The sequence below is a fragment of the Tachyglossus aculeatus genome, chromosome X5, assembly GCF_015852505.1.
Source record: "Tachyglossus aculeatus isolate mTacAcu1 chromosome X5, mTacAcu1.pri, whole genome shotgun sequence".
Lineage (NCBI taxonomy): Eukaryota > Metazoa > Chordata > Mammalia > Monotremata > Tachyglossidae > Tachyglossus > Tachyglossus aculeatus.
In genome coordinates, this window is record NC_052097.1 from 7,580,227 (window position 1) to 7,601,987 (window position 21,761).

At 44.4% G+C, this 21,761-nt stretch overlaps 1 protein-coding gene across 1 annotated transcript; it reads right to left on the bottom strand.

The window, feature by feature from the left end:
* Window positions 1–1,815: 1,815 nt before the first annotated feature.
* EXOSC9 (exosome component 9) lies at window positions 1,816–20,970 on the bottom strand. Its single transcript, XM_038769275.1, has 12 exons — window positions 20,752–20,970; window positions 15,127–15,221; window positions 11,268–11,387; window positions 11,066–11,168; window positions 9,219–9,356; window positions 7,815–7,897; window positions 6,521–6,653; window positions 5,896–5,984; window positions 5,387–5,533; window positions 4,438–4,625; window positions 3,420–3,498; window positions 1,816–2,091 (listed from the first exon to the last, which is right to left on the bottom strand). The coding sequence occupies exons 1-12, from the start codon at window positions 20,815–20,817 to the stop codon at window positions 2,010–2,012; spliced, it is 1,323 nt and encodes a 440-aa protein (XP_038625203.1). The 5' UTR covers window positions 20,818–20,970; the 3' UTR covers window positions 1,816–2,009.
* Window positions 20,971–21,761: the final 791 nt, after the last annotated feature.

The window sequence follows — 21,761 nt, forward strand, 5'->3', positions numbered from 1 at the left end:
CTTTGAGAAGGGTATGACTGTCTACCAAAGCACAGGCCCCCTAAAATCCTCTGCTATTACAATCAGTGGTACTTAAACTATGTCAAACAGTGGGATAGATACAAGATAATCATCAGTCCCTGTCCCCTGTGGGTCTCATGGTCTTTACACATGACAAAACTTAAAATGTCAGACAAGGGGCCTAATTCTAGGTTATATAATATGTAAGTGGTGGTGCCAGGATTAAAATACATATTTTCTCACTTCCTCAGGCACTGGTCTGTTAGGCTTTTGGGGTTTTTTTTTTTGTGCATGATGGTAAAATCAGTCGATCATCTCAATGTCATACTACTAAATAAGGAACCATAACTTTAGAGGGGGCTTCATCAGCATTTGCCTTGTCCCAATTATGTCAAATTTGACACCTATCTTCCCCCATGCTGTGAATTGCCTTTTACCAAGGTTGTAGAGCTACTTAAGAGATGGAGCTGTTGCCTTCCCCTAATGTTTCTCAGATACACTTAACCCAGGCTCATTTAGATTCTCTCAAACTATCCTTGAGGGATGGCAGTAGTGGGTTATGGGGGAATATCTTTGACTTAAACTGAATGTTCTTTTCACCTAGGGAGGATCAAAAGGTTAGGCAAGAAAAGGAGCCTTACTAGCTGCCACAGTCACATATAACTTCTCAAATGTGTCTGGCTTGCACTATGCTACTGAAAGTTCAGCATTACCACCCAAGCTGCTTACCCAAAATAGAAAATAAACTTTTGAAAGGACAGCACTCCTTCATGTATAAATAGGGCCATATCCTAACTTTACAGGAAATGCTACATTGCCAACAAGCATGAGCCATGCTAAGGCTTATTTCACTCGGGGTAGGGTTATCTATCCCAGTGAAGCGGCTCTAAGTATTTTTTTTATTCTACCCATTTTGTCTCCAAAACAGTTGGCTTTAGTCTCCTTTCTTCACCTCTTTGGATAAGAATTAGCCGCATTCCTGCAGAACTATTCTGTGGTACCCTTAAACACACAGAAAAGCAACACTGACATGATAATGGTATTTTAAGTGGTTACCAAGCACTGTGCTAAGTGCTAGTGTAAATATGCTATAAGCATATGATGCCATCTCTGTCCCACAGGGGTTTGCAGATGGGAGGTAGAGCAGGTATTTAATCCCAGAGAAATTTAACTGATTTGTCCAGGGTTACATGGCAGGTAAATCCTAGAGCTAGGATTAGAATTCAGATGGCCAGACTCTGCAGCCCATATTCTTTCCACTGGATCACGCTGGTTCCTTGGAGCACACATGTCCAGGTAGGATAAGTTAATACTTTATATCCTCTAAGGAATTTCCAGCTCTGCCACTTGCCCTTGGGCAAGTCACAACTTCTGTGCCTCAGTTGCCCCAAATACAAAATGGGGATTTATTATCTCCTCTCCCTCCTACTTAGACTGTGAGCCCTAACTGGGACTGTATCTCTCCAGGCCCTTAGATAATAAAAATAATAATAATAATGGCATTTGTTAAGCACTTACTATGTGCAAAGCACTGTTCTAAGCGCTGGGGGGATACAAGGTGATCAGGTTGTCCCACGTGGGGCTTAGTCATCATCCCCATTTTACAGATGAGGTCACTGAGGCTTCGAGAAGTTAAGTGACTTGCCCAAGGTCACACAGCAGACATATGGTGGAGGCGGGATTCAAACCCATGACCTCTGACTCCAAAGCCCGCGCTCTTTCCACTTGAGCCACGCTGCTTCTCTGCTTAGATGAATGCTTGACACATAGTAAGGGTTTAACGAACACCCTAACAAAGTTTTCAACTACCCAACATACATTTTGTAGTTATTTTATTTTAAGCCAAGGGGAGTGTTAAAAAATATACACTGGAGAGAACCTGGGTTTTACTAGGGGAGAGGAAGGGGAACAATAAGCTTCAATAACTACTGCCAACAATTTATTGCACAATAAATACACCCCTCAATATATATCATTTTATACAATTCCTTGTCAAGAAAACTCGGGTGTTAATAAGCAGGCTTCTTCTTCTTTCTTTTTTTGTTGGCTGCCTTTTTGTTTATGGCTTCTTTTCTGGAGTTGGTGTGTGCTCTACGAACAAACAGATGCATCAAAATCAGTCCGTGAATTTAAGGGAAGATGCTGTTTTAGTAGACTGTTAAGCCATAGTAGGCTACAGATTAAGAACAAGAGCAGGGGTGGCTGATTATTCTGCTTGGACAGTCTCACTCAGGTCCCCCTACCCTCAAAGATACTCATCCCAGTAGAGTTCTGCATGGGACGAAGGTGGGCTGTGTTCGAATCCTGGGTGGGGTGCAGAAATCCTGGCCTGTGGGACACATCCCCAAGACACAGCTGCGTGTGTGGAATCAAAGCAGGGGGGTTAGAGCACCCACATTTTTGGTTCAGCTGGGCTCTACACACCACTCCTTGCTCTCTGAGATGGGTAGGGAGAAAGGGAAGTTCCAGCAAGACATTCTGGATTATTTAGGTGCAGCAGGAAAGTGGCATCACTGCTTGGGAGCTTGGAGTATGGCCACAAACTGATAATTGTCTCTGGGAGGCCCAGCTGATCAATAGGGTCAAAGGGACAGATTACTTCCTCCTCGGAGCCAGAAGAGTTACCAGTATGTACACACAGGAAGTAAAACATATTTATTAACCAAATCGAAGGGTTCAATCAATCAATCGATCGTATTTATCGAGCGCTTACTATGTGCAGAGCACTGTACTAAGCGCTTGGGACTTGTTATAGGGAAGTTCTTTGGAGGGAGGGCTTTAAAAGTATGTAACAGGAGGGTTAGCAAGTATAAAGTAATTTATGCAAATAGCCCAGAATAGCTTGTTTGGCCTGAATCATCCACTTTGACTACACTTGGTCTGTATAGATGATAATAATAATGATAGCATTTATTAAGCGCTTAGTATGTGCAAAGCACTGTTCTAAGCGCTGGGGAGGTTACAAGGTGATCAGGTTGTCCCCCCGGGGGGCTCACAGTCTTAATCCCCATTTTACAGATGAGGTAACTGAGACACAGAGAAGTGAAGTGACTTGCCCAAAGTCACACAGCGGACAATTGGCAGAGCTGGGATTTGAACCATGGCCTCTGACTCCAAAGCCCAGGCTCTTTCCACTGTGCCATGCTGCTTCTCAAGTCAGTGGATTTCTCCAGTAGATCTAAAGTCAGTGGACTGTGGTGACCAATAAAAAGGAAAACGTTGTTAAAATTGGTAAAAACTAAATGCTCAATTCCTGACAAAGTACATATGAGTTTGGTGAGGAGACAACTATTTCCTACACTTTGCTTAATTATACTGGTAAAAATGAAGGTGTTCATACATATTACCTAAGTAGTAGCAATCCTTTCTCAATTTGTTTCTCGGTGTACATTTGAAATAAACTAGGAAATATTCTTTACCTTATCTTCTTTGCATTTTCCTCTGGTTCCAAAACGATTACTTCTTCCTCTTCACTGTCCGACAGAATTACGGGGGCATCTTTGGAGAGATTTTTTTCAATCGTTACTTTGAATGACAACTAGTTCTGATCTTAAATTTCTTAATCTTTTCATTTCAACAGAAAATAGTATTTCTACATTTTGGTTTCTACACTAATTGCTCTACGGGGAACACATGTCCGAGTTGAAGATCACTGAAAAGAGCACTTTTCTTAGGCACCCACCATATATACATGCTGCTATGTATATGAAAGAAAAACACAAAACCCACTTTTTCTCAAAGGGATAGGTGCAGCCTCATTTTCCACCAAAATGAAAGCACTGTTCTTTTATTATATTTGTTAAGCGCTTTATGATATTGGCCAAGCACTGTTCTAAGTGCTGGGTTCGATACAAATTAACTCGGCCTGACAGTCCCTGTCCCACAGGGCTCACAGTTCAAGTAGGAGAGAGAACAGGTATCCCCATTTTGCCGTTGAGGAAACTGAGAAGTTAAGTGACTTATCCAAGTTCACACAGCAGGCAAGTGGCAGAGCCAGGATTAGAACCCAGGTCCTCTGATTACCAGGCCCATACTTTATCCACTAGACCACGCCGCTTCCCGATTGTTGATGTTAAAATTAGTACTTATTGTGCCCATCAAAACGGGGTTGGAAGAATGTGTTTTCTGACTGCCCCAGGCACCAGCTAAATCACAAATAAACCTGGTGGGATTGTGTCTTTTGGTTCCCCCCTTCACGTCTCGCTTTCCTTCTCTCGGGAGAACCACTGCCCCAGCATGAACGCAAATCATTAGCAGTTGAATCAATATGAATATGTAAGGGTTTAATTATAATTATTTCCAGATACCCTTGTAATCATAAGACGAAAACTGGGTAACCTTCCTTCCAAAAACATAATTGCCGCTTCACTAATGAACATATTGCATAGTTAAACTGGTAAGGGTTCTCAGTTGTTGAATTCCGACAAGGACGCTTACCCTCCTTGACTTTGCTTCGAACAGGCTGCTCTTCTGTTTCCATTTTCACGTTTTCCTGGGTGGTGGCTTCATCAGTCCCGCCCTCCTCTTCATCTTCTTTCTCCGATTCTTCTAGATCACCCCAGGAACTCTCCACCCCTTCTCCAATCTGGGCAGTTCCAGGGGTCCACAGTACTGGTTTGGGGACCCTGGGTTAGTTAAGGAAATTCACGGGGAGGTGGGGAAGTGGCGGGGCAAAAATCGTTTCTGAAACTTACGTACAATGAAACCAGCTTCCATAATTAGGATTCATGCCAGACCTTTGGGAGACCAGGAATACAAGCTACTGTATTACCCATGAAAGAGAATTAACTTACCTAACCCCAGGCAGGTAGCATAAGCTGAATACAAAAAGGTTGGACTGGCTTATTGGACTCCCGGGTGATCCAAGCCAACTGGGCTAAACTTCAGAAGGGTCAAGAAACAACTAGATGAGCAAAAAACCAGCAAATCTGAACACAAAGACAAAGGACAGGCTCATTTAGTACTTCATAATTTACCCTTCTTTTACAGTTTGTCTGTGAAACCACTTCTTGTTTGGATGACAGAATAGGTTATGATTATTTTTTTCCCTGCTGGGCGAAAGATCCCAATAGTTGCCTTTGGAAAATGATGAAACTAAATGAAGGTACTAAACGTCTTGGGAACTAGAGGGACAGTACATGCCAGAGGTCTCTTGACAGACTTTTCTCCTTGATCAAAGGTATCACCCCACAAGCCTTAATAGATCTAGGCCGTTAAAGCATAATTTCATTATTTTTCCAGTACTATAAATCACTCCCAAAAGTCAACTGGGACCAATATCAACATCACGCAGATTTTGTGGAGAATTAAATTCAGTGGGCTCAGCCCTGAACCCTGGGCAAACCCATGGCACTTCACTTTCAAAACAAACCAGTCATAAAGATACACTTTTGTAGGAGGTTCAGCCTCAGCAATGATTTCTTCCGCTTTCTCCTCCACGTCAGACATGTCCACGGCAGCACTTTCCGTTTTAAAAGCTGTGATGCGATGGTTTGGAATAGACTCCGCAAAGCCGAATTTTCCACCTTCTTTCCTGTTTTATTATTGTGGGGAGGGGGAAAGAGCACCTTGACATATTGGGTTATAATTATTCACATTAAGCTGACCCTATTCCCCAACTTTTCCAAGAATTCACGATAGATGGGTTGGTGGAAGTTCAGAATTGGCATTTGTTCACTCTCAAGTGCTTAATACAGTGCTCCGCACACAGTAAGAGTTCAAATACCATTGATGATAAATAGGAGTAACAGCATTTGTTGTAAATAAAAGGTGTATCATTTTAGTACATCATTTTTTTTCTTTAAAAATATGATGTATTTTCAATTGACTTTGCTTTCTAAAATCAGATTAAGTTTAGGGATATCACTTCCAATTCATTGTGTTTATTAAACTTACCTAACTTTCTTGTCATTCTCCAAGGCCTTCTGAATTAGCTCAGTGATCTCTGCTACCTTCACACCAGCTATTTTGCTGCATCTTAGAACCTGTTTGTAATGGTTAATGCTGTTATTTTAGCAAGTTAGGTTATAGTACGTGGCTGATTCTAAAGATATAAAAGTAGTATTCTCAGTTGAGGTTTAACTCTGCTCTAATTAGCAATGGCAGTACTTTTTGGGGGGCAATTTATTTTAGAGTTTAATTTAGCACAATCATTGGTTAGGATGTAGCATTACAACTACGTACAAACAAGATTTGTAGTGCATGTTAACAGGCAGTTCTGAGACATTATTTGGGGGCCTAACCTTATATTAAGAATAATGTATTCCGACAATAAAGCCATTATGTTGAACTACACAGTAGGTTTTCTAGTGTTGTTCTTCATGCTATTTTAACCCCTTGGGTGGATTAAAAAATGCATCTGGCAATGGAACTTCTGCTCAGCGGAGGTGAAGGTCAGCAACATCATTTAAACTGAGGCTGTCACAGAAGGTAAGATTAACCACGTTTCGGTAGTAGAGATGGAAATGTGAGTGCAGGGGAAGTGTTCCTATGAGACAACAAAAGGGAATAAACCACTAACTTGATCCTTCAACAGCATGACTCCACCGCTGGATTGGATTGTACAGATTTCACGGTGTTTGTTCATGGCAATCACCATCAGGCCATCCATTACCCGCTCTTCTCGTTCAGTGGGATCCACCAATAAATAGGCCCTAAAAGAAATGTCACCTAAGGCTGAATTTCTGGGGAACTGAGGGCCTACCCACTTCAAGAACTACGAATGCTAAGGATTAGATTAAGTATATGCCCTAAAGTCTGAGTCTGAAAATTTACTCACCTGGCATTTGGAGAACATAACCAGGGACAGAATTTGGACTTGTGTGAATATGAAGTAAATTGCTACTGGTGTTGTGGTGTTTGTTAAGTGTTTACTGTGTGTCAAGCACTGTTCTAAGCACTGGGGTATATCCTAGTTAATTGAGTTGGACACTGTACCTGTCTCACTTGGGGGCTCAGAGTTTAAGTAGGAGAGAAACAGGCATTGAATCCCCATTTTACAGACGAGGAAACAGAAACAGAGAAGTTAAGTGACTTGCCCAAGGTCACGCAACTGGCAGAACTGGGAGGTGAACCTAGGTCCTCTGATTCCCAGGCTTGTATTCACTGTTCCTCAATACAAAATGCTAAATGTATAGACTTTCTTTAGAAGGGCAAAAAGATAAGGAAAATCTCTTTTTACCAATGTTTGTGTAATTCAAAGAAGCTGCTATCCCCAAAGTCCCAGGGGAAGGGATCAGGTCTACCAGCTCTGTTGTACTGGACTCTCCAAGGTAGTGCTGTGAACACAGTAGGTACTCAATGCCAGTGACTGACTGAGTGTTCTTTAATAAAATACTGCAGTAACCTGGTTTGAGATCATCCAAAGTTCATTTTTTGTAGTTCCCGCCATTTAAAATTTAAACAGATTTTACTGTTTAGCATAACACCAAGTTCAATGGTTTGTAACCTGGTTAAATGGAAGGGAAGTAATGATTCTCCCAACCCCTCCAAAGCACCTTGAGCCTTCTTTCACTCATCCCATATAACTCATGAAGCTCTCTGCCTGCCTACATTTTACTTATCCATCTGTTAAAAGTTTTATTGGGTCATTTTGATACGTGCGTCAGTGTCTCTGTCAACAGCAATACTGCCTCGGATGGAATGTTCCTAGAGAGCAGAGATTATTGTTTCTACCTAAGTGGCTGAGGGCTTTACAGTCCAGGGGCTATCTCTGCAGTAAATTCCTCCCAGCTGCTTGGAGGCTGGGGTGGCTGGTGTATTTTCTTTGGGTGTGGGTTTTAGGCTTTAATTTATTCATGAATTTTCTGACTTACCCTTGCAGAAAGAAGGCAAAGCTGACATAGATGGGCATGTGATGAATGCTCAGGGGTACGGGATCCCGCTCCTCAGGGGTATACTATGCAAAACACAAAATACCAAATGCTCCGCTGCAGACAAAACTGAACTGAAAGCGCTGCATTAGGCTTATGTTCCTTGAGAACGAGCACATGCCTAGGTTCTAACGTGACCCTGACCCTAAAACAGTGCTTGGACACTGACTAAATCTCACAATAGCTCCACAAATTTAAGTAACGCTGTGACAAAAGTTAGAAAAGCTCCTCAGACCTCAATGGAATACAATTCACTTTTTGAACATTGTTTTATATAATACACCTTAAACACTTCTAAGATTATATAATAACTTCCTTCCTCAAACCAGAGTGCTGATCTTTCCCACCATCTTTCCTAACTGCTTTTGCTCTTGCTAATCAATCAATTGATAGTATTTATTAAGTGCCTTCTGAGGGCAAACCCTGTACCTAGCACTAGGAAGAGTACAAGAGATTTAGAGGCACTTACTGAAATCCAAGCTCTTCTTCCTAGGCAACTATCTCCATGCCACCCTTCCTTCCTCTCCCACAAGTAAGTTTTTGCACAGGTCATTCTACTCCAAGTGCCTGGAATAGCATCTTGCCACTCTCCACCAAAACACACCTCCTACCTTCCTCCCCGCCCAATTACCTCTATTTAAAAAAAAAATCAAAATCAAAAGAAATATCAACTGCTCTATGGGGCTTTCCCTGGGTGGAATGTGTTTCTAGCCACATTAACCTCATCACAAATAAAACTCGGACACCTTCCCTAATGTGCATGACATTAATCACGCATACATTTCTACTCACTCCCTATGTTAACATGTTTATCTGCCTCCTCCCTCACTTAGGCTCTAAGCTTCTGGAAGGCAGAGGCCCCGTCTTCAAACTGAAAACCCTCATGGTGCCCAGCACGGTGCCAGTACTCAAAACATATTTTGAACCGTAGCCAAATAATTGAGCAAAATCACGTAGCATTTCTACCGCTTCGTTTCTAGTCCAGAAACCAAGGCACCCATGTGCTTTGGTGGAAATAGGGCTGAAGAACTTGATGTATCATTACTGTTTTTTTCTCCTATAATAATAATAATAAATACTAATTACGGTATTTGTTAAGCGCTTACCATGTGCCAGGCACTGTGCTAAGTGCTGGGGTGGATGCAAGTAAATTGAGTTGGACACAGTCCCTGTCCCATGGAGGGCTCACAGTCTCAATCCTCATTTTACAGATGAGGTAACTGAGGCACAGAGAATTTAAGTGATGGGCCCAAGGCAACAAAGCAGCCAAGTGGCTGAGTCGGGATTAGAACCCATGACCTTCTGCCGTGATCTAGAAAACTTTGACCGATCACCACAGGAACTTACCAAAGTAACTTCCTCTCCTTGAACGGACACATCAGGTCTCCTAAAATGACACAGAGCCACAATTGCTGCAATACTGGCAGCATCAAGAATGTTTCCATCGTGATTTAATACATGCAGATCTACGCGAATCTGCCACACCTGGAAAGGAATAAAAATCCAGATCTTGACTTAAAACATTTCTCAGGGTAGTAATTCTTCGGAGAAGCTTCTCTCTGAAATCTTAAGCAGTCCATCTGTTCGTTTTATGCTGTGTAATCACAGTTTCACACTGTCTTTGAAAAATAATTTTTAAAGGTAGAAAGATATTGTTGAATTTCCAGTACATCTTTTTAAACAGTTTAGTAACACTGATTAATTTGGGAGTGCCATGTCCATTATCTGGTACAAGGGAATGCCAGTATATTTTCTCAAACTTTAAGTCATTTCTTGAGCAAGACACTGTCAAGTTGTTTAACTTCAATTTAATAATTCTTAGTAACGTTCCCGCGAACAAATCGATGCTGGCTTCTTTACAGAGATATTTTAAGAATTATGCATTGAGATTTTGGAATGCGGACACAGAGTAATAAAAGGCTAACGTATTTGACAGGATTATGACGTTCCTTTGAAATAACCAAGTGCAGAATGGAAGTCCCTAATGTAGGAGTGTGGTCTACTGAAGGAAGTAGGAGGCTAGGATACCAAATGATTCCTCAAGCTGTAATGGCAAGACTCTGGGCAAGTCACCCTCTGTACCTTGGCATCTCCACCGCCAAGTGATTTGTTTAGATAGGTTAGATTAAAATCAAAGTGCTTTGAATGCTACTAAATATCTTCTAAACTACTTATTTATTCATATTAATGTCTGTCTTCCCCTCTGTACAGTAGGCTCATTACAGGCAGGGAATGTGTCTGCTAATTCTGTTGTACTGTACTCTTCCAAGTGCTTAGCACAGTGCTCTGTACATAGTAAGAGCCCAATAAATATGATTGACTGATGGATACTGAGACGATGTCTAAATCCAAGGAATTACCATTATTAGTACTTCTGAACCAGGGTACCCCATCTGTAAGGAAGCAATCTTCCAGAGGAACCAGCTGAACAGCAGCATGGCCTGTGGGCCCACTGTTGGGTAGGGACTGTCTCTATATGTTGCCAACTTGTACTTCCCAAGCGCTTAGTACAGTGCTCTGCACACAGTAAGCGCTCAATAAATACGATTGATTGATTGATTGATGGCCTAGGGGAAAGACAGAGCCTGGGAGTCAGAAGGACCTGGGTTTTAAACCTGGCTCCAGCACTCGTCTGTTGTGTGACTTTGGGAAAGTTATTACACTTCTCTGTGCCTCAGTTACCTCATCGGTAAACTGGTGATTAATCAATCAATCGATTGTATTTATTGAGTGCTTACTGTGTACAGAGTACTGTACTAAGCTCTTGGGAAGTACAAGTTGGCAACATATACAGTCCCTACCCAACAGTGGGCTCACAGTCTAGAAGGATCATTCATTCGAATTCATTCGATCCTATTTACTGATTAAGATGGTAAGCCTCGCGTGGGACATAACTCTGTTCAACCTGATTATGTTGTATCTACCCCAGCTCTTAGTACAGTGCCTGGCACCTAGTAAATGCTTAACAAATACGATTTAAAAAAAATTATATTTGCAATAGGGCTAATTGCACCCTTTCCTCTCTATCAGGCGGTATCTCCTCACTCCCCACCGTCTCCCACAGCCAGAAGAATGGGGTCCTGAGGGGAAACTCATAAATGCACCTCCACAACGTTTAGGTGACAGTAACGACGAACTCAATTTTACGAATCTAAGTAAACGATCCTAGGATTAACATTTGTCACTTTACGCACCTTCTCACCAGCAATAACACAGAGCGATTCAGTGTCCACACACTTTGAATTTCTTAAACACCTTTCCAAGAGCCTGTTCAATTTTACCAAGAGATCTGACTGCCTATAAAAACAGGAATGAACTAATGTTATAAAACATTCTAACACGGATGATGTTAGTCATTACTATCCTTAAGTTTTTGAGAAAGAAAAATTTGAATACCTGCCAGGTTCAAAAGCTGGAGAGGCCATCTGAGAGAGTTCAAGATTAAAGAAAAGAATACCTTCTGTTGCCCGACTGAGTTTTGGGGCGACAAGTTCACAAGAAACTTGTCCAAGAACTCTGTAAAGAATAAAAAGGGAGAATACACTTCAAGTATATTTCATAGGACATTTATTTTAAATTTTTCTTTTAAAAAAGAAGCTCTGAAATGTACTATTAATTGTGGTATTTGTTAAGTGCTGTGTGCCAAGCACTATATTATTACATACTGGGGTAGATACAAGATAATCAGGTCGGACACAATCCCTGTCCCACATGGGGGTCACGGTCTAAGGAGGAGGGAGAATACGATTTTAACCCATTTTTACAGTTGGATAAATTGAGGCACAAAGAAAATAAGTGACTTGCCCAGGTCTAATAATAATAACAATAATTTTGGTATTTGTTAATCACTTTCCAGTTGTCAGGCACTGTTGTAAGCACTGGGGTGGATACAGGGAAATTGGATTGGACACAGTCCTGCCCCCCCGCCACCCACCCCTTTTTTTGAGTGGCATTTGTTAAGCACTTATTCTGAGCCCATTGTGGGTGGGGATTTGTTTGTTGCTGAATTGCAGTTCCCAATTGCTAAGTACAGTGCTCTGTACACAGTAGGTGCTCAATAAATACGGCTAAATGAATGAATACGTGTCAAACACCGTTCTATGCGCGGCAGTAGGTACAAGTTAATTAGGACAGGCACAGTCCCTGTCCCGTATGGGGCTCACAGTCTCTGTAAGAGGAAGAACAGATTTTACAGATGTGGGAACTCAGTGACTTGCCCAAGTTCACACAGCAAGACAAATGGCAGAGCCGGGATTAGAACCCAGGTCCTCTTGTCTCCCAGGCCGGGCCTTAACCGCTAGCTCTCTTCCTCCCTTCAAGGCCCTGCTGAGAGCTCACCTCCTCCAGGAGGCCTTCCCAGACTGAGCCCCTTCCTTCCTCTCCCCCTCGTCCCCCTCTCTATCCCATCTTACCTCCCTCCCTTCCCCACAGCACCTGTATATATGTATATATGTTTGTACATATTTATTACTCTATTTATTTTACTTGTACATATCTATTCTATTTATTTTATTTTGTTAGTATGTTTGGTTTTGTTCTCTGTCTCCCCCTTTTAGACTGTGAGCCCACTGTTGAGTAGGGACTGTCTCTATATGTTGCCAATTTGTACTTCCCAAGCGCTTAGTACAGTGCTCTGCACATAGTAAGCGCTCAATAAATACGATTGATTGATCGATTGATTGAGGTGATATTTGTACATTTGTTACTCTATTTATTTATTTATTTTGCTTGTACATATCTATTCTATTTATTTTATTTTATTAGTATGTTTGGTTTTGTTCTCTGTCTCCCCCTTTTAGACTGTGAGCCCACTGTTGAGTAGGGACTGTCTCTATATGTTGCCAGTTTGTACTTCCCAAGCGCTTAGTACAGTGCTCTGCACATAGTAAGCGCTCAATAAATACGATTGATTGATTGATTGAGGTGATATTTGTACATTTGTTACTCTATCTATTTATTTTACTTGTGCATATCTATTCTATCTATTTTATTTTGTTAGTATGTTTGGTTTTGTTCTCTGTCTCCCCCTTTTAGACTGTGAGCCCACTGTTGGGTAGGGACTGTCTCTGTATGTTGCCAACTTGGACTTCCCAAGCGCTTGGTACAGTGCTCTGCACACAGTTAAGCGCTCGATAAATACGATTGATGATGATGATGAGGTGATGGAATGGTTCCCATCACCATAGTTTCAATCTTCCAGGAAATTTCAACATGCCTCGCCCATGTAAATTACATATTACGTGGCAGGATTTCTTCAGAGCAGCACACAGCTTTGTAGCCCCAGAGAGTGCAGAACACTGTTCCCAAATTCCTGCTGTGACGCCGCAGATGCTGCACTTGAAAGGTCGGCAAGTCCCCTTGGGTCTAAGGAAGCACAGCAGGCAGGGAAGGGCCAGGGAGAAGGAGATGGCTCAAGCCATCCTACCCTGACCCAAACTCACGCAAGCCTTTCTAACGGATTTCAAACAACAGACTATTTGCTGAAGGGAATTATTCAGCAATATTATTCAGGGAATAATATTCAGGGAATATTCAGGGAATTCAGGGAATTATCCAGGGAATAAATATGAATAAATAATTCATATTTATTGAGTGCTTACTGTGAGCACAGCACTGTATTAAACGCTTTAGAGAATACGATATAACAGCAAACAGCAAAGTTTACATGAGTTCATAAAAGTAAACAGAAAGAACAAGGGCTTTGGAGTCAGAGGTCATGGGTTCAAATCCTGGCTCCACCACTTGTCAGCTGTGTGACAACTTCTCTGTGCCTCAGTTACCTCATTTGGAAAATGGGGATTAAGACTGTGAGCCCCCCGTGGGACAACCTGATCACCCTGTAACCTCCCCAGCGCTTCGAACAGTGTTTTGCACATAGTAAGCACTTAATAAATGTCATTATTAGTATTATTATTAATAAATAGACACATTCCCTAGCCATAAAAAGCTTGCAGTCTAGAGGGGGAGACAGGCAGCGTGGCCTAATGGATAGAGCACAGGCCTGCGAGTCGGAAGGACTTGGGTTCCAATCCCAACTCCGCCACTTCTCTGTGCCTCAGTTCCCCTCATCTGTAAAATGAGGATTAAGACTGTGAGTCCCATGAGGGACGTGGACTGTGTCTGACCTGATTAGCTTGAATCAGAGCTTAGAATAGTGCCTGGCACCTACTAAGTGCTTAACAAATACCATTAAAAAAAAGAGAAGTACAAAACAAGTACTCTGTAATTGAGATTAAGTCTACTGCACTTTTCCAAGTGCTAGGTAATGCTCTGCACGGAGCAAATGCTCAATAAAAACTAGGGAAGTGTCTACCAACTCTGCTGTACTGTATTTACCCAAGCACTTAGTATAGTGCTCTGCTCATAGTAAACGCTCAATACCGTTGATGACTTTATTCTCTGCAAACAGTAAATACCACTGATTTATGATGTCTAATGGGGGAAGCCAAGCAAACAGACAAGAAGTGCAGGAAAGAACTATTTTAAAATTTCAACCTATGAATATAAAGTGGATATAAAGTGGATATAAAGTGGACACGTGACCTGGATAGTAGACGACTGATCAGGAGAGCATGCATGTGGTTTTCAAAGGGAAGGATATGGCCTGGTGAAGTGGAAGGGGGAAACGCCATTTAGGTGGGAATTTGTGCATTCATACTTTCTGTGCTTATTTCTACACAGTTCACTGTTAGCAGGCATTAACTATGGGCTCAACAAATATTGATTTTACCTGTCACGTAAAATTACATTCCACCTATGGCTTACCATCTTGTTTGGTTGTTTCATATTTATATTCCATACCTCTTTGCCTTCCATTGGCGTGTTTGTTTATTATGAGCCCCTGCTTTCCATGATGGTGTTTGAAGTGGTCAAGGGCAAAGAGTTCAGTGTGGGAGATGAAGAGATTTTCTTAGGTAGAAAGTCACAAATTGAGGTGTAGTGCTCGAGATCAGCCATACAACAACAACTCAAGTGAAGGGTATTGAACTCTACGGCCAAACGCTTAAATCAGTAATTAGGAGTCACCACTGGCTATTGATAAGGAGTGATATGATCCAACCTGCATTTGAGAAAGCTAAAATGCATTTTATTTCTACTTTTTTTTCATTAAGTTATAAATTCCAGGGTAAGCCCTATGTTTACTTCCTTGGAAACTCCCCACAACATCTTTTCAAAAGAAACTATTGGTGACACAACTGATAGGAGCATTTATTAAATCAACTTTAGCTCTATTATATGACAAACGGATCGTTACCTTGTTTTTCCAAGTTCCACAATACAACACCCATAGTCGGTTCCAAATGAAATCTTGATGTTTCTATAGTCATAGGTCTGTCTGCCATCTAGACGCTGTAAAGCCAAAAAACGTGGTTTATATTCCATAGCGTTTCCAGAGAGTTAAACAGAACATTTCAGAAGCACAAAAAAATACCCCAACGCTTAGAACAGTGCTTGACACACAGTAAGCGCTCAACAAATACTGTCATTAATTAAAGGAAAATCCGGCAGGATGATGATTAAAATGGGGATTGCGGCTGTGTGCCCTGCATGGGACAGCCTGATTATCTTGTATCTCCCCCAGCGCTTAGAACAGTGCCTGACACATTGTAAGCGCTCAACAAATACTATTATTAATTAAAGGAAAATCTGGCATGATGTTGATTAAAATGGGGATGAAGACTGTGAGGCCCACGTGGGACAGCCTGATTACCGTGTATCTCCCCCAGCGCTTAGAACAGTGCTTGACACATAGTAAGCGCTCAACAAATACTATCATTAATCAAAGGAAAATCCAGCATGATGATGATTAAAATGGGGATTGTGACCGCGTGCTTTGCATGGGACGACCTGATTACCCTGTATATATGTATGTATGTTTGTACATATTTATTGCTCTATTTATTTATTTATTTATTTATTTTACTTGTACATATCTATTCTATTTATTTTATTTTGTTAGTATGTTTGGTTTTGTTCTCTGTCTCCCCCTTTTAGACTGTGAGCCCACTGTTGGGTAGGGACTGTCTCTACATGTTGCCAATTTGTACTTCCCAAGCGCTTAGTACAGTGCTCTGCACATAGTAAGCGCTCAATAAATATGACTGATTGATTGATTGATTACCCGGTATCTCCCCCAGCGCTTAGAACAGTGCTTGACACATAGTAAGCGCTCAACAAACACTATCATTAAAGGAAAATCCGGCACGATGATGATTAAAATGGGGGTTGCGACTGTGTGCCCTGCACGGGACGGCCTAATTACCTTGTATCTCTCCCAGCGTTTAGAACAGTGCTTGACACATAGTAAGCGCTCAACAAACACTATCATTAAAGGAAAATCCGGCAGGATGATGATTAAAATGGGGGTTGCGACTGTGTGCCCTGCACGGGACGGCCTAATTACCTTGTATCTCCCCCGGCGTTTAGAACAGTGCTTGACACATAGTAAGCGCTCAACAAACACTATCATTAAAGGAAAATCCGGCACGATGATGATTAAAATGGGGATTGCGACTGTGTGCCCTGCACGGGACGGCCTAATTACCTTGTATCTCCCCCGGCGTTTAGAACAGTGCTTGACACACAGTAAGCGCTCAACAAATACTATCATTAATTAAAGGAAAATCTGGCATGATGTTGATTAAAATGGGGATGAAGACTGTGAGCCCCATGAGGGACAGCCTGATTACCTTGTATCTCCCCCAGCGCTTAGAATAGTGCTTGACACATAGTAAGCGCTCAACAAATACTATCATTAATCAAAGGAAAAACCAGCATGATGAGGATTAAAATGGGGATGGTGACTGCGTGCCTTGCATGGGACAGCCTGATTACTCTGTATATGTTTGTACATATTTATTGCTCTATTTATTTATTTATTTATTTTACTTGTACATATCTATTCTATTTATTTTATTTTGTTAGTATGTTTGGTTTTGTTCTCTGTCTCCCCCTTTTAGACTGTGAGCCCACTGTTGGGTAGGGACTGTCTCTACATGTTGCCAATTTGTACTTCCCAAGCGCTTAGTACAGTGCTCCGCACATAGTAAGCGCTCAATAAATACGATTGATTGATTGATTACCCGGTATCTCCCCCAGCGCTTATAACAGTGCTTGACACATAGTAAGCACTCAACAAACACTATCATTAAAGGAAAATCCAGCACGATGATGATTAAAATGGGGATTGCGACTGTGTGCCCTGCACGGGACGGCCTAATTACCTTGTATCTCTCCCAGCGTTTAGAACAGTGCTTGACACATAGTAAGCGCTCAACAAATACTATCATTAATTAAAGGAAAATCCGGCATGATGATGATTAAAATGGGGATTGAGACTGCGTGCCCTGCAAGGGACAGCCTGATTACCTTGTATCTCCCCCAGAGCTTAGAACAGCGCACGACACATAGTAAGCACTCCCCATCTTACCTCCTTCCCTTCCCCACAGCACCTGTACATATGTATATATGTTTGCACATATTTATTACTCTATTTATTCATTTATTTTACTTGTCCATATCTATTCTATTTATTTTATTTTGTTAGTACGTTTGGTTTTGTTCTCTGTCTCCCCCTTCTAGACTGTGAGCCCACTGTTGGGTAGGGACTGTTTCTATATGTTGCCAACTTGGACTTCCCAAGCGCTTAGTACAGTGCTCTGCACATAGTAAGCGCTCAATAAATACGATTGATGATGATGATGATATATACATATATACAGGGATTGACGATGATGATGAGGTGAGCTCTCAGTAGGGACTTGAAGGGAGGAAGAGAGCTAGCTTGGAGGATGTGGGGAGGGAGGGCATTCCAGGCCCTCAAATAATAATAATTATAATGATGGCATTTATTAAGCGCTTACTATGTGCCAAGCACTGTTCTAAGCGCTGGGGAGATTACAAGGGGATCAGGTTGTCCCACGGGGGGCTCACAGTCTTAAACCCCATTTTTCCGATGAGGGGACTGAGGCCCAGAGAAGTGACTTGCCCAAAGTCACCCAGCTGATACGCGGCGGGGCCGGGATTCGAACCCAGGACCTCGGACTCCAAAGCCCGGGCTCTTTTCCGCCGAGCCCCGCTGCTTCTCAAGGGAAGCGCTTCGCAAATGCCATCATTAATCGATCGATTAATTTATTTTATTTTGTTAGTATGTTTGGTTTTGTTCTCTGTCTCCCCCTTTGAGACTGTGAGCCCGCTGTCGGGTAGGGACCGTCTCTATATGTTGCCAATTTGGACTTCCCAAGCGCTTAGCACAGTGCTCTGCACACAGTAAGTGCTCAATAAATACGATTGATGATGATGATGATGATGAGGTGAGCTCTCAGTAGGGACTTGAAGGGAGGAAGAGAGCTGGCTTGGAGGATGTGGGGAGGGAGGGCATTCCAGGCCCTCAAATCATAATAATAACAATAATAATGATGGCATTTATTAAGCGCTTACTATGTGCCAAGCACTGTTCTAAGCGCTGGGGTGGATACAAGGGAATCAAGTTGTCCCACGGGGGGCTCACAGTCTTAAACCCCATTTTCCAGATGAGGGGACTGAGGCCCACTGAAGTGAAGTGACTTGCCCAAAGTCACCCGGCTGATACGCGGCGGGGCCGGGATTCGAACCCAGGACCTCGGGCTCCAAAGCCCGGGCTCTTTTCCGCCGAGCCCCGCTGCTTCTCAAGGGAAGCGCTTTGCAAATGCCATCATTAATCGGTTAACGAATCGATTAATTTATTCTATTTTGTTAGTATGTTTGGTTTTGTTCTCTGTCCCCCCCTTCTAGACTGTGAGCCCGCTGTTGGGAAGGGACTGTCTCTCTATGTTGCCGACTTGCACTTCCCAAGCGCTTAGCACAGTGCTCTGCACACAGTAAGCGCTCAATAAATACGATTGATGATGATGATGATGATGATGATGATGATGTTGATGATGATGAGGTGAGCTCTCAGTAGGGCCCTGAAGGGAGGAAGAGAGCTAGCTTGGAGGATGTGGGGAGGGAGGGCATTCCAGGCCCTCAAATAATAATAATAATAATAATAATGGCATTTATTAAGCACTTACTATGTGCCAAGCACTGTTCTGAGCGCTGGGGTGGATACAAGGGAATCAAGTTGTCCCACGGGGGGCTCACAGACTTAAACCCTATTTTCCCGATGAGGGGACTGAGGCCCAGAGAAGTGAAGTGACTTGCCCAAAGTCACCCAGCTGATACGCGGTGGGGCGGGATTCGAACCCAGGACCTCGGACTCCAAAGCCCGGGCTCTTTTCCGCCGAGCCCCGCTGCTTCTCAAGGGAAGCGCTTCACAAATGCCATCATTAATCGATTAATGAATCGATTAATTTATTTTATTTTGTTGGTATGTTTGGTTTTGTTCTCTGTCTCCCATTTCTAGACTGTGAGCCCACTGTTGGGTAGGGACTGTCTCTAATATATTGCCAACTTGTACTTTCCAAGCGCTTAGTACAGTGCTCTGCACACAGTAAGCGCTCAATAAATACGATTGATGATGATGATGATGATGATGATGAGGTGAGCTCTCAGTAGGGACTTGAAGGGAGGAAGAGAGCTGGCTTGGAGGATGTGGGGAGGGGGGGCATTCCAGGCCCTCAAATCATAATAATAATAATAATAATAATAATAATAATAATGATGGCATTTATTAAGCGCTTACTATGTGCCAAGCACTGTTCTGAGCGCTGGGGTGGATACAAGGGAATCAAGTTGTCCCACGGGGGGCTCACAGACTTAAACCCCATTTTCCAGATGAGGGGACTGAGGCCCAGAGAAGTGAAGTGACTTGCCCAAAGTCACCCACCCAGCTGATACGTGGCGGGATTCGAACCCAGGACCTCGGGCTCCAAAGCCCGGGCTCTTTTCCGCCGAGCCCCGCTGCTTCTCAAGGGAAGCGCTTCACAAATGCCATCATTAATCGATTAACGAATCGATTAATTTATTCTATTTTGTTAGTATGTTTGGTTTTGTTCTCTGTCTCCCATTTCTAGACTGTGAGCCCGCTGTTGGGAAGGGACTGTCTCTCTATGTTGCCGACTTGCACTTCCCAAGCGCTTAGCACAGTGCTCTGCACACAGTAAGCGCTCAATAAATACGATTGATGATGATGATGATGATGATGATGATGATGTTGATGATGATGAGGTTAGCTCTCAGTAGGGCCCTGAAGGGAGGAAGAGAGCTAGCTTGGAGGATGTGGGGAGGGAGGGCATTCCAGGCCCTCAAATAATAATAATAATAATAATAATAATAATAATAATGGCATTTATTAAGCACTTACTATGTGCCAAGCACTGTTCTGAGCGCTGGGGTGGATACAAGGGAATCAAGTTGTCCCACGGGGGGCTCACAGACTTAAACCCCATTTTCCAGATGAGGGGACTGAGGCCCAGAGAAGTGAAGTGACTTGCCCAAAGTCACCCACCCAGCTGATACGTGGTGGGGCGGGATTCGAACCCAGGACCTCGGGCTCCAAAGCCCGGGCTCTTTTCCGCCGAGCCCCGCTGCTTCTCAAGGGAAGCGCTTCGCAAATGCCATCATTAATCGATTAACGAATCGATTAATTTATTTTTATTTTGTTAGTACGGTTGGTTTTGTTCTCTGTCTCCCCCTTTTAGACTGTGAGCCCGCTGTTGGGTAGGGACTGTCTCTAATATGTTGCCAACTTGTCCTTCCCAAGCGCTTAGCACAGTGCTCTGCACACAGTAAGCGCTCAATCAATACGATTGATGATGACGACGATGAAAGGACAATCCGGGGCGCGAGCCCACCGGAAGTGCACCCCCGGCGGGGGCCCAGAGGGGGCGCCCCACTTCCGGCGCCCTTCCCCCCCCCCCCCCGCGGGCGCCCCCCGACGGTCGCCACGGCGCCGCCTCACCTTCCTCTCTTCGATGGCGCGCAGCAGAAAGCGCCGCTCGCAGTTGGACAGCGGCGTCTCCCTCATGGCGGCGGGGCCCGGGAGCGCCCCGGTTGGGGGTGGAGGCGGAAAGGGGGCGCGCGCGCTCCGCCTCACGTGGGCCCCCCCCCGGCGCTCGGGGATGACGTCATCAGAGGGCGGCCGGCTCACAATGCGGACGGGCCGACGCCGCTGCGCAGGCGCAAGAAAGCCGCGCCCTCCCCATCGGGCGACGCTGTTGCGCAGGCGCGAGGAGAAAGCCGCGCCCTCCACCGGGCGACGCGGCTGCGCAGGCGCAAGAAAGCGGCGGCCCCCCCCACCGGGTGACGCTGTTGCGCAGGCGCGAGGAAAAAGCCGCGCCCTCCACCGGGCGGCGCTGCTGCGCAGGCGCAAGAAAGCCGCGCCCCCCCCCCCCCCCCACCGGGCGACACTGTTGCGCAGGCGAGAAGAGAAAGCCGCGCACCCCCCGCAACCGGGCGACGCTGTTGCGCAGGCGCGAGGAGAAAGCTGCGCGCCTCCCACCGGGCGACGCTGCTGCGCAGGCGCAAGAAAGCCGCGGCCCCCCCCACACACCGGGCGACGCTATTGCGCAGGCGCGAGAAGAAAGCCGCGCCCCCCCACACACCGGGCGACGCTGTTGCGCAGGCGCGAGGAGAAAGCCGCGCCCCCCCCACCGGGCGACGCGGCTGCGCAGGCGCAAGAAAGCCGCGCCCCCCCGCACACCGGGCGACGCTATTGCGCAGGCGCGAGAAGAAAGCCGCGCTCCCCCCCCACCGGGCGACGCTGTTGCGCAGGCGCGAGGAGAAATCCGCGCACCCCCCCCACCGGGCGACGCTATTGCGCAGGCGCGAGGAGAAAGCCGCGCCCTCCACCGGGCGACGCTGTTGCGCAGGCGCGAGGAGAAAGCCGCGCCCCCCCACCGGGCGACGCTGCTGCGCAGGCGCAAGAAAAACGCGCGCCCCCCTCCCACCGGTCGACGCTGTTGCGCAGGC

Bases quoted from the DNA above. Each gene is read 5' to 3' on its own strand.
- EXOSC9 (XM_038769275.1), bottom strand. From the start codon at position 20,817: ATGAGGGAGACGCCGCTGTCCAACTGCGAGCGGCGCTTTCTGCTGCGC. The intron at 7,898-9,218 runs GTAAGTTCCTGT...TGTTTTGCATAG, and splicing joins AAGGAGAGGAAGTTACTTTG to TATACCCCTGAGGAGCGGGA. The intron at 2,092-3,419 runs GTAAAGAATATT...GTTTGTTCGTAG, and splicing joins GAAAATGCAAAGAAGATAAG to AGCACACACCAACTCCAGAA.